The sequence below is a fragment of the Dicentrarchus labrax genome, unplaced genomic scaffold (assembly GCF_905237075.1).
Source record: "Dicentrarchus labrax unplaced genomic scaffold, dlabrax2021, whole genome shotgun sequence".
In the NCBI taxonomy this organism is placed as follows: Eukaryota; Metazoa; Chordata; class Actinopteri; family Moronidae; genus Dicentrarchus; species Dicentrarchus labrax.
In genome coordinates this window covers 14418374-14431074 of record NW_026136701.1, presented here as the reverse complement: position 1 = coordinate 14431074, position 12701 = coordinate 14418374, and the positions used below count along the sequence as shown (strand labels likewise).

Sequence of the window (12701 nt, the reverse complement as noted above, 5' to 3'; positions counted from 1 at the left end):
GTTAAAACTTCCATCGTTTCTTTTTGTCTGTTAGGTTTTCTTTGGGAAAGAACATGCCGGGATTGTGTGAGAGACGAGGAGGAGGGGAAGAAAAGAACTGAAAGAAAAGGAGTCGTCGTCTCAACACAGGTAAAGCACAGGGAGAAAAAATGACTTGAGCAAGAGGAAATAAAGAGTAAAGCAAACAAATGAACGAAAATAAAACTTGAGGACAATTTCATCTCTTTGGGCAAAAAAAGGTCAACATTGAAACAAAACAGACTTTTATCCAAAAACAAGTAAATTAATAAAAAAGGCTCAACATAGTGCAATTTATTTTTCAACAATTTTCCAATAGTTTGATCATAAAATATATTAAATTGAAAAATTACTGAAAAAGCTTGCTTTAAAAGAAACAGAAACAAAATTTGGTAGACTGGTTTTTGCTCAAAGCATTTAAAATTATGGAAAAAAAGGCATGATGTTCATTGTCTTAGCCTTAAAAATGTACACAATCTTAATCTTAAAATAAGCCTATAGCACAAATATACACTTTAATCTACTGTAATAATATTAATGAAATACATTATTGCTGCCATGATCATATATTTGCTGTTGTGATGCTGGGGTGCTGCTCCTAAAACAAAACTCTCTCAGATTTACCTGAGACTTCGCCCGGTGAAGCTGCGGTCCGTCCAATGTTGGAGAGCAGGTGGTCGATATTGGGCACAGGCTGAGACTGCACTGTGCTTTCCTGCTCAGCTGTGGTCTGCAGCCACACATGGAGGGAATAACACAGTTTGGACAAGAATAGAAGAGAAAGCAGAGAGAAGATAAGTGATTGAACACAATGCATAAAAAGGGAAAAAAGCTAACCACAGGGTGCATTCATTGATGAACTACAATGATTATAAATTCTTGAGAAAAATATCTGGCTCCTTAGCTGCTAAGTGCTCCATTATATTCACCAGCTACTTGTGCTGAACAGATAGTGTACAGTGAGTTTATCTGATTTTTCACTGAAAACAGATACCCGCTGCTGCTGGCAACAACACTGATGAGAGCAGTGAGACTGAACCATAACAATAAAGTTGTGGGCCTTAAAACCAAAACAATGTGCTGAGAGACGCTAAAAGTCATTTAAGCCATTGCTCATACAGAAATATTGATTAGTGCAGCTTTAAATATAAATATGTTTAAACTAAACAGCATAAAAATAAGATTATCAACAAAGGAGAAAGAGAGAAAAAAAAAGAATTGCCACATACAACTGGGTCCTCATCACAGTCATCAGTGAAGAACCAGTCAAATTGCTGGATAAGGTTCTCAACTATCTTGCACTGGTCCGGCATGTGATTGACCATGTTGGCCATGTTGTCCTCAGAGGTTCTGACCAGCGTTGGACCAAACACAATCGCCAGGTTACGAGGCTCCATCTAAACAGAGGAGGTTAGGACAAATCAGGTTTAATGAAATAATCCTCAAAGGGACGGTGGATTTATGAAGGATTTGAGGGTGTCACCTAATGACATTAACACTGACAGATCCTGTCAACTACTGTACCTTGTTCTTTTCACAGTTTTCAGAAACCTTCTTAAGGTGAGCACAAAGGAATTTCAGAGTTTCAAAGTGATGATCAGGTAATTCCTGGATCTGCAAGAATTGACAAAAAAAAAAAAGGGACAGGATTTCAGAATTAACAGTATGCCTGGATGTAATGTTTTCAATTAAACTCAGATTTTATACTCACCAGCCTCTTAAGCTCCTTTAATCTCTCCACAGAGTGTTCTGTTCTGTTGGCTTCAATAAAATCAGCATACTTTTCTGTGAATAGAGGAAAACCACTTAGAACTGCAAAAAGAAGACTCCAGAGACAATCCAACGTTACTCCAGTTTGTGTTTGCAATATCTTCATCAAGACTTTCAGTGTACTAAAGATCTCACCATTTGTAAAAAGAGGTTCTGGAAGTTTTCGAAAAAAGGACTTCAGCAAACTACTGATGACATTAAGGTCCCGCCATTTCTACAGAGAAGTGAAAGGTTAGGAGAGCATTATGTTAAAGAAGTACTTAAGAGTACAAATCTGTCACTGCTAAATTATGTTGTCAATAAAGTGGCACACTGTACTACGCAAACCAACTGTCAGTCACTCACGTCTTCCTGGATGTCGATGTCAGTCATGCCTTTGCTGTTGAGCTCCTCTTGCATGCTGGAGATGGCAGCATTGTTGCCAGGCACCCTGTAGATTCCTGTGTACTCCAGACCTCTCTCTTCCACGACATTACAGCACACCTCCACTATCAGAGGAACAAACTGCACAACACACAACAGGAAGACATTAGATATGACAAATCACTGACTATGAACATTTATCAAAAACCTCAAAACTGTTTGGATGAACACAGATGTTCAGATGTTGTACACATTAGTACAACACACAACTACAACGCAAGAATTAGTGACCTCTTTGGTTGACAAGTTGATGCAAAATCAATATCTTATGTGTATGAAAGAAATGTGCTTCTCACATCATCTGAATGCTAAACTGCACAGCATTTTCATTCAGATACATTAAGAGGGATTGAGACTCACCCTGTTAGTTTGTGCAGGTGGACAGTCATCAAGTCGCACCCCGAAAGTGACCCCAGCTGGAGTCTTTTTCTCAAAGGGCTTCCTCATGATGCCTGCAATGCCAATTTTCCAAGCAGCTCTGTCTCGTGGTGGACTGGAGTCATCTGACAGAGTAAACGCATATATGCACACATAAATTAGCCATCTGAAGGTAGAAATGTTCTCTAACCACACTAAATGAAGGAGGTGTCTTTACCTTTGAGTGCCCTCCTCTCCTCCCCTGTTTTGGGTGAATGAGGGCTGTGGATTTTGCCATCTGTTTTACCTCCCAGGAAGGCTTGTTTGATGCTGAGGGACTGGCGGGAGGTTTTAGGGGAAGGTTCAGACCTGCTGCTGGGTGCACTGATTCAGACAAATGGCAAAAGACACATATATACACAAATATTAACATTAGGTTGGCATAGAATTAAAATGGGTAGATATTTGGTTGAGTACTATGGTTGAGCCCCAGGGGGCAATGTGGAGTCCTGCATACCTCATCATGTTGTATTCTTTGATCTTTCGACTGATCAAGTCCTGACTTGTTACAGCAGCATTCTGTAATGACAACAGAAATAGATTAAGAACAGCCATTAAATAAAGTTTACCATACATTAAATGCAGGATAATTTAGATTTCTATGATCAAACAATTGTTAATTACTCAATATTGTTTGTAAATCCAACAATCAAGTCAGTGATACATAAATACAAATTCTCTAACAATGTCAATAATAACTGTAAGTTTAAAACTTATACAGGGTGGCAATCAGGAAATAATCCCTTGTATGATAAAGTGCTTGACTATCTGGGACACAGCCCAGAGATAAGAAACTGAAGGTAAACTGCAGACAGGCCACTGTACAAATGACACAGTTTGCCATTTGCGTCAGCCACCCTCTCAACCCACAAGAGAATTTTTTAAAAAAAGGAAAAAGAAAAAAGAGAACTAAGTCTGCCTATATAGCCTAAAACCCCAAGTCATGACAAAGAAAAAATAACATTTAAAAAGGCCTGACGTTAACAAGAATGCAGTCTGATTACAGACATGATTAGGAAACATGCTTATTTAATATTATGATTGTATTTAATGTTTTGATTAGTGGTCAAGATGGTCTATACTGATAACAGGGGCAGTATTACTGGGCAGTTCCACTACAACAAGTATCTCAATATGAACACTTTATTTTTCCACGTTTCCAATCCTACCTAATCATATGCTGCCAGACCTCCATCTCAGATACCGGAATGAATTCTTGCCAGAAGATATCATTTGACAAGGTCTTGATGAAAGGCAGCTTACTGATTGGCTCTCAGTCTGAAATCGAATTCTCCCCCCTCACACCCTGAGAGTGCCACCTGTGTTTTTTTGTTCTGCCCAGGCAGACCAAGTTTCCAATGACACCTTATTTTAGCTTTTGTTTGGCATTTTATAAATAAAGGCTGTAATCCTTTCCATCTCTCCGACGCCCTTATTGTGTTTTATTCAAAAACAGACTTTGGTTCACTTTGTTGTTAGCCTGATGGGTGTGTCTGTTATTTCTTTCAAAACTATAGTGAAGTCTGATCTAAACTTGCTTGTTTTTCTTGTAACCGTGAACAACTGACCGCAAGTGCTATGCTTTGCCCTGATGGCATTTTACCAGATGGAGTGATGATGTCTGTGTCCTTCTGGGACTTTAGGACTTCTGACAGATGTGTTTAATTTTTTCCAGCCCTCCATCATTTTAGCTGGAGGTGAGGTTACGAGAGATCATCATGTGGTTGTAATCTTGACTTGGCTATGCAACATGAGTCTTGCTAGTACACACCTCTTCATCTGGGTTACTGTTATCCTGAATGACTCGGATCCAAGTCAGCATGTCGTCCCTCCCTTCGGCCTGGAACAAATACTCGCAGTCGGAGGTGGTGAGTCGCAGCACGTTCTTGCGTCTTGTGTCGCTGTAGGAGATGTCAATCAGGCAGGCCTTGATGCTGATTCGCAGTGGGTCCTCGTCAGATTGCACTGAAGCATGAGACAGTGCATCCTTCCTGTCTTTGTAGAGGGTGAGGGTGTGACCTTGTAAAACAGCATACATCTGCTTCCACGATCTCATTCCTCCACCAACACGCTACAGAGACAGAGAGACAGAGAAGGAGAAATAATTACACATCAAAACATGAATGATATATACAGCTGTTAAATCAAAGCATAAGTGCACAAGCATACCTTGTTTTTATCTGTAGTAAGTTGCCTAAAATTGAGCAACCCTTCCTTGGAAGAATCGGCAAAGATATCTGAAGAAGAATCCCTTCGAGATCCAGAATCCCCAGAAGATTTATGCCCGTCCAGAGCCTGAAACACAGGGAGAGAGAGAGGGAGAGAAGATGATGCAACAAAGATCTCTACCAGGACATCCCAATATCTAAAACATTGGTGTCACAAAACACTTCACGAGAAAGCCGGTGAAGGTAAACTGACCATCAATGCCCGTCTGACTATAAACTGAACCAAAACATATCACACACCATTTCAAGGAAAGGTGTTCTTTAAATTCAGAAAACCTGTAGGTTATGTTATAAAAATAGCACACTTCAACAAGCAACAAGTTCTATATTCTGACTGGTTTTACACCTAACAACCTATATTCACATTTTTGTTCCAAGTAAGATTCATTCACATTATATCTACATCTGTAAAATGTGGACTGGCAATAGTAATCTTAGTTCCTCAGTTATGCTCAAAACAAACCTGGATATCATTTCTCTTTCTGTTAGTCTCGTTGGGTCTGTAAAATTTTGGGAAAGTACAGAATTTCTATACAGTACGAGGAAAAATCCTTAAATTTAAAGTGGCCATCGGGTTGTTACAGCCATCAAATCTTACTTAAATCCAATGTGTATTTGGTTACACATTGATTTATACTTTCATATGTGTTTATAGATGGCTATATGGTCATTTTAGAGGCATTACAAAATGGACCCATTTATAAAGTATTGGACCAATATTATAGGATAATATCAAAAAATAATAAATGCTAAGTCGCATAATAACATAAAAAAGTCTAGTATCTTAGTTCCTCACCTTTCTCAGCCCCCTGAAACTGGGCATATGCTTACTGGAAGACCTCCTAAATAAATGCAAGAACAGAAAAAGGCATATTTCAAGTCAGAGACAAGATCAGACAGATCCATATCCGAAGACAAATTAGGACAAAAAATAGCCAAATCTAAGTATGCACTCACTCTCTGCCCTCCTCCTGGTAGTTATCCAGACCCTCATCGTAGGATTTGGACCGCTCTGTTTTGCTGGCTGTTTCAGACTCTAGCAAAGCACTTCTCAGGGATTCTTTACAGTGATAAAAAAAAGGAAATTATATTGTTATTTATAAATCAATTTATGAGTGTTAATGAGGGTCACATTAAGCTCTCAGGGGTAGCCTTGGTCTGAAACTGTGGTCTAAATGAATGTTAAAGAAAAAACTGTTAAAATATTTCAACAATAACAGCATGCACTAGATTAAGGTTGTTCACCTGTATTTGCTGAGCATGTGAATGTAATTTAAAGAGTAACTAAACACTACACCAAAATGTTTCTAGAGCTAAAACAATGAGTTGATTAGTTGATTGATGGAAAGTCAATACAGTTCTTTCCACAAGGACTTCTGTGGAGCAAAGCCTTGACTGACATATCCATCACCCAGCCAACCAAATGCTGTTTACCTTGGTCATGTGACAGCTGACGGCGAATAGGAGGGCACGGTGAGCCCGGACTGGATGGACCTGTAGTTATGGATGGTGCAACAGATATCACAGCGGAGGGTGGAATAGGAGGAGCCTCCCGGTCGACACTGGGGCTGATTGGCTCATCTATGATGACAATATTCAGAGTGAGCAAAAAGATGAAATACAGCTTTTGTTCTATATTTCCATATTATGTCTCTGACTACATGAATGCTGAATGTTTACCTTTATATTTATATTTAAGGTGTATAAGATCAAAGACAACATTTGTTGGATTTAGGAAAAATTAAAAACATAAAAACACAACAAAAAAGACAAGCCACGCTACAGCTGAGACTCAGAACACATCATCTTCTGACATGTTTTTTGAGAGAGAAGGAAGTTCTTAACTCTTTAATGCCACCCACTTCTGGCACTTCAAGCCTGAAACAGCTCGGAGTACAAAGCTGCTCTCTGCAGCCGAGGGGGTTTTGGAGCTAAATTTAAAAGCAACTGTCCTAGTTCCAGCCTGTACCCAACTTTGAAACGGGGCAAAGGAAAAAGGATGTCACCATCTCCCTAAAAGGCCTGTAGGGGCTACCTTACTAAGGCTCTGCCCATTACTGATGAACTTATTTAGTAGAAACAACTTTTAAGTCTTCCGTCTATATCTACTCTCTCCTAAATATAAAATGACCAATTTCTTTGCTACACGTACACAGTTCATTTAAGTCCATGAAAACCCTAAGAACATAAACTCAAATACATGCAGTGTACTTTTGCATATGAGGCACAGATACATCAAAAAGAACACCCAAGGTTTCTTCAGCTGCTGGTTTAATGCTCACTCTCCTGACAGGCCATACATCAGGCAGCTTGCTATATGAAAAGCCTAGGAGCTTTGCCCCAGGCCCAAACTGCTCATCAGCAACAACATGAAGCAGTCAAGACATGCTCATTCTCTAGGTCCTATCCACATTACGACTACATCAGATATTATCACTCTCACTGTACATAGATAGCGCATTTGCTGTTCCTCCAAGACTCTCGCACACTGCTACTAAAAGAGCAGTATGTGAAAGGTCAAAAAGTGCATAGCTGCAAATATTTATTCAAATTAACAAACAAAAATACCAGCCATTGCCATCTAATAAAAATATATAATATGAAAAATGATGGATTGAGCAATAGGGCCAACTAAGGCCTGGACCAATGGGCTTTCAAATAGGCCATTGATGGAGGCCGAGCAGCTTACACAATCAGGGCACTGTTCTCCTGGGCTGAGGCACCAGGCCCAGAATGGTTGGCGTTGCGGCATCATCACCGTCACTGCCTGCTTTGTCTGCACCTGGCCTGTCAGGCCTCCTTTAACAACCGAAATTACATGGACGACTAATGGAACTGCGGAAACACTGTTGGAAAACCACAAGTGTAGTGACCTCAGTGATACTCTGTACACCCAATTGAAATGGTCACATCGTCCCTTGATTTAAGACCATAAAAGTTAAAAAAATTGTGATGGTGGGTCACAAAACCTGAAGTAAGAAAAAGTGCAATAAGCATAACTTCAAAATTGAAAATTAACAATTTTTATCGCGAGATTAACGTTCTTTTTGGCCTAGCAAACTTTGTAGTTTTTTTCACATGCTGTTGCAACAACTAGTAACGTTAGAAAAACTACAAAACCACACCGGATCTAGCTAGACCGGAAACAAAACAACAGGCACGCCGCACACACTTGTTTAAGAGTAGTAGACGCCGAAATGGATGCCAATAATATTCTGAATGGAAAGTTTACTTTTAAAGACTTGCCAAATGGTTCCATTGACAAGACCAAAGTGATCTGTGTGTTTTGTCGTTGTGAACTGAGCTATCATCGCAGCACGTCCAGTCTGAAATACCACTTGATAGCCAAGCACACAGCTGATGCAAATTCTCCGCCCCCTCGTCAAAGCCAGGCGACAATGGATGATTTTTCAATAAAAACAACATTTGCACAAAGCAAGCCGATCCACTTTTCCATGTTGATATGAACATTAAAATGAGAAAAAATAATGGGACAAAAAGAAATCAAGGGACATTTAGAATAGATAAAAATGTGTGATTAATTGCGAGTTAACTATGATATTAATGCGATTAAATATTTTAATCGTTTGACAGCACTAATATATATATATTTTAAAAAAAACTTTTCACAGTTCAACAGCACCACAAACTACAATCAGTTTCACCTTCATGAAGGTATAACTTAATATGCTGTTAGATTGCAACATTTTCAGTTGGTGTAACTTATTAACTGCTAACTCAATGAAGATTATTTAAAGCTGCAAAATTAACAGAGGTAAAAGGCTTATGGAGGTTTACCTGTCTTATCTTACACTGAACTGTTCCAAGAGGACCCAAATTTAACTCAGAAACCAACTCTTCTCCCATGGGTCAAACTAAATCCTTCTAATACTGTGACTGCCTGTGACCTAGTTCCTCCATACGGTCTACCTGCAAAGTACAAAATGTTTCCTTTATGGACTTCCAGAACATACTGTAAGTAGACTCGATGTTAAAACCAACGATATGCTGACTTGGGTCTTTAAATGTCAAAGCAAATCTGTCTTAAGTTTCTTTTCGCTCAGACTGACCATTTCTCTGAAGAACGACCCTAATCATACAGAAGACACTAAGACTTAAGACAGAAATTAACTGTAAATAACAAGATATCCACTCTCACAGAAAATCTGGTAGACAGACAGATGGATAGACAGACACCCAACAATAAATGTGTATGAAGAGACAGAGGAAAAACTGAGATATAGACAATATCTGAACAAAATATCTTGCTGTCTCAATGCACATTTAAAACTCTAAAACGGTCCTACATCTGCATACTTGCCTCCAGCAATGTACTGTAACTATTGTTATGTTCCTATCGAGGCGCACCAGGAAATATGCTTAGAGTTTCTATGAATTATGAATATTATCTCACTTCTAAACTGATTACAATGGATTCTCTGACATAAGACTGAATACACAGAAAATCCTGAATGTAAAATTCGGACTAGATTTGGAAATACCCTTAGTGCCATTTCCAAAACTGGAAAAAAGCAGCAAAAAGCAAAACATTCAGATAACCACTCAAAGAGTGTGAGTTTTTGGTAACTGCCGTGAAAAGGTCTGCAAATACTTATGTGCATGGTAAGACAGTTGTTTTTGAGATGACACATATTTAATCACCAGAAAAATGCATTATGGGACTACTGAACCATAACACAATCCATCCTGAAGAGAGACCATCCAAGAAAACAATGTAATACGAGGAGAAATTCAATATATTCCAAAAGGCTTAAGCCATCCTTCACTCCGCCCCAGTTAAGCCGAATATCCCACAAAACCTCTCTGAATGCCACAAAACGTGATTAATAACATCTTCCCAGGAAGATTAATTTATTTTTGAACATTTCCCTAGCACTGTATACACACAGACACACCAATAATACACCGAATCAGATTAACAATAAAACTATAGCGCTCTACAGGCTCCACAGTCAGCTTTCCATCCATCTATTTTGAAATGATTTCTGTTAGCATCTATGGTGTACAGTACTGCCAGTCTGCCTCACGTTACTACTGCCTGCTGCCGTTGCCATGACAACATCGACAAGGCTTACAACTGATTATTCTCTTACCGATGAATGGAATGGAGTCCAGAGACTCATCCAGGTTGCTGGAGCACGAGGTGTGACATTGTTCCCCAAGGCGGCGGATGTGTATCTCTCGACGTGCATCGTTGGGAAGCCAGCATGCCGCCACATCTGCTGTGGAATCTGCTCCATCATCAGTTACAGCCAGGATGTAGGAAGGGTGACGCAGAGGGCTGGGGTTCTTTCCATTTGGGGGCTTCTCCCTCAGAACGACCCCGCTATTCGTGGGGCTTCGTCCATTGACCTGACTCTGGGAGTCTGGGTGAGGTGGTTTGAGGATGCTAGGCCTCTGAGGCATCTGCTTCGGGGTGGAGCACGAAGAAGATCTATGTCCTACCAATGCTGCGTCTCTTCCTTCCTCCACAGGCTGCATGCTTTCAGCCCGCATCCTGCTCTGGCCTTGTTGGGTAGTGTGGGTTGCACGGTTTCCTTTGACAACAACTCTTTGGTCAGCAAAAGAATGTTCCACACTTGTGCTCTTTCCAAAATGCAAAGGTCTTTCTGAGAGCATGGGTGAGGAGCGGGTCTGAAGAGAATCTGGTCCTTTAGAGTAGAGAGAAGGGTTGGGCGCACCCCTCATGCCACCGCTGTATCCAACAGAAGGCCTATAAAGCATGGCGTGTCTGGGGACAGACTGTCTGCTGGGCCTCGTACCTTGGTCTGCCCTTCCATACCCTCCTCTCCTCTCACTGGGGTGAGTCAGCTCTGCAGGGTCAACATAGTCCGTAGAATGTGCCCGGGCTTTGTGCATTAGGCCATCCTGGGACACACTTCGAGGAGGCCAGTTTTTTGTTTGACCCATTCTCTCTGCACTGCTCATGCGGTCCTGCGAAGCACTGCGTGGGGCAATCTGAAAGTGGGGTGGTGGTCCTTGGTATGACCGTTCGTGCGAAGTACTCCTCCGCCGTATCCCCTTAGGTCCCCAGTCTCCCCGGGGAATGTGATGAGTAGCGCCAAAGGCAGTCTGACTGGTAGCTCGCAAATTGTCCAGCCTCTCCTGGATAGTCCGACTAGCATGGGAATGGATTCCTTTGTTGTCAATGTACTCCCTATATGTTTGGTAAGTACGCCAATCAATGTTTTGATGGTTGGTTGGGAAGTGGGGTGCCTGACCTCCATATGGAAGCATTCCTGGACCACTGGGATAGACATCAGCCTTTCGAGGAGGAGGAGGATACTGGGCCAGTGACCCAGGCCTCCCCCTGACAAAGACAGGATCCATGTAATCGATCCTATGTGCTGGACCCATGCGACCCATATGGGCTGTATCAGGAGGAACCACCACGGTCCTCACGCCATCGTTGCGCATGCACACTGCCATCTGGCTTTTTGGATATGATTGAGGAGGAGGAGGAGATGGGGGCACCGTGATCTCCTTGCGGTACCCATGGTCAGGGGGTGCAGTTGGCCCACGGCAGACCTGCTCTGCTGAGTCTGTTGCCTGGGCCATGCCCGTAGGCTTACAGTCTATTCTGGGGTAGCATACTGGGGGTGGTTCAGGAATGTGACGGGCATTTCCACTGTAGCTGCTGTGGCCACGGAGGTAGGCATCCTGGGAGTAGGCCTAGAGACAGAGCAACAAAGCAGTGTTACAATAGATACAGTACAAGCTGCATTTGTGAGTGTATGTAATATTCAACAGTGTGCTACTAGATGCTTACAGAGAAGTCAAGCTTGATTTTACAAATGCTACCGGATGCATGTGTGTGGGCAGTGCATGTTGCAATAGGAGTGAGCGGAGGCGTTAGCAGTTCAGGGGTGTCAGTGATCTTCATCTGCTCCTTATTTAGAGTTCTCGTAGTTATACTCTCTGTTCCCTGTTAGATGATATTACACTATTTAAGCCTAAACAGAAACCCATGATTGTGCCTAAAACAAGATTTTTATAGAACAGCAGTCTTTCCCCCCCATTCTTCCTACCTGTGGTTTGTTTCTACCTAACAACTGTGATTTTAAATATGAACAAAAAAAGATGTTTATGGAAGAAATAAAAGTCCACTGGAACTGTAAACACCAGATGATATATGTGGAATGGTGTTTATGTTTACTGAACTTAATATGTAGCCTACACTGGGACATTTTCAGCAAAGACTATGTAATAATCAATTCACATGTTAGATAAGCCAATCAAGTAGCCAACACTCGACACATTTGAACAAACGTGGTAACGTAAAAAAGGTACAGTAAAAACTGAAAGATGTTGACAGGTAATTGGTAGCTTTATTTTCTCACCTCAGACTGACAGACCGTCACCTCGGACAGAAAGGAGGTTGCCCATCCCTCATAGAGAAAGTGCTATATTTAGCCTGCCTGATTATCATCGATGGTTTGAAAGCCTATACCATTTCACAGCAGACACTAATAAATTCCTTTTCAATAACTACACAATTGAAGCTAGAGGTTGATATGGGCTCATAAGCTTCACTACATTTATCTGCTTCACTCATAACATACTGCACATACAAGAACAAATACGTGTAAAGGTATGAGGACTTTGATCCTGCTACCTGGTGTCAAATTACAATCTTACATAAAGCTGTGTGTCACAGCAATCAGTGCCATGCTCTGTTCCTTCGTAAGCGTGAGTGTGCAGGCGAGTTCAGAGGTCACTGGCCTTTATCACACTAATGACATCTGGCAGGGAGGATGAAGAAGGGGCGAGGCTTCGCCGAGATGCCAGCTGGACGCCAACACCAATGCTCAATCTAACAGGTAC

General features: G+C 41.3%; 1 protein-coding gene across 4 annotated transcripts in view; it reads right to left on the bottom strand.

Annotated features, from left to right (window-relative positions):
* The window catches only part of arhgap21b (Rho GTPase activating protein 21b), a 36589-nt gene that overhangs the window by 5415 nt on the left and 18473 nt on the right, over positions 1 to 12701 (bottom strand). For all 4 annotated transcript variants that reach the window (XM_051416573.1, XM_051416581.1, XM_051416652.1 and 1 more), the window contains 15 exons: positions 9971 to 11549; positions 6291 to 6437; positions 5814 to 5916; positions 5653 to 5698; positions 4798 to 4923; positions 4400 to 4699; positions 3086 to 3147; positions 2807 to 2952; positions 2572 to 2714; positions 2134 to 2292; positions 1924 to 2002; positions 1730 to 1803; positions 1543 to 1632; positions 1248 to 1415; positions 643 to 748 (listed from right to left, as the gene is read on the bottom strand). In XM_051416573.1, coding sequence (XP_051272533.1) covers positions 643 to 748; positions 1248 to 1415; positions 1543 to 1632; positions 1730 to 1803; positions 1924 to 2002; positions 2134 to 2292; positions 2572 to 2714; positions 2807 to 2952; positions 3086 to 3147; positions 4400 to 4699; positions 4798 to 4923; positions 5653 to 5698; positions 5814 to 5916; positions 6291 to 6437; positions 9971 to 11549 — 3328 coding nt within the window. The remainder of the gene's footprint in view (positions 1 to 642; positions 749 to 1247; positions 1416 to 1542; positions 1633 to 1729; positions 1804 to 1923; positions 2003 to 2133; positions 2293 to 2571; positions 2715 to 2806; positions 2953 to 3085; positions 3148 to 4399; positions 4700 to 4797; positions 4924 to 5652; positions 5699 to 5813; positions 5917 to 6290; positions 6438 to 9970; positions 11550 to 12701) is intronic.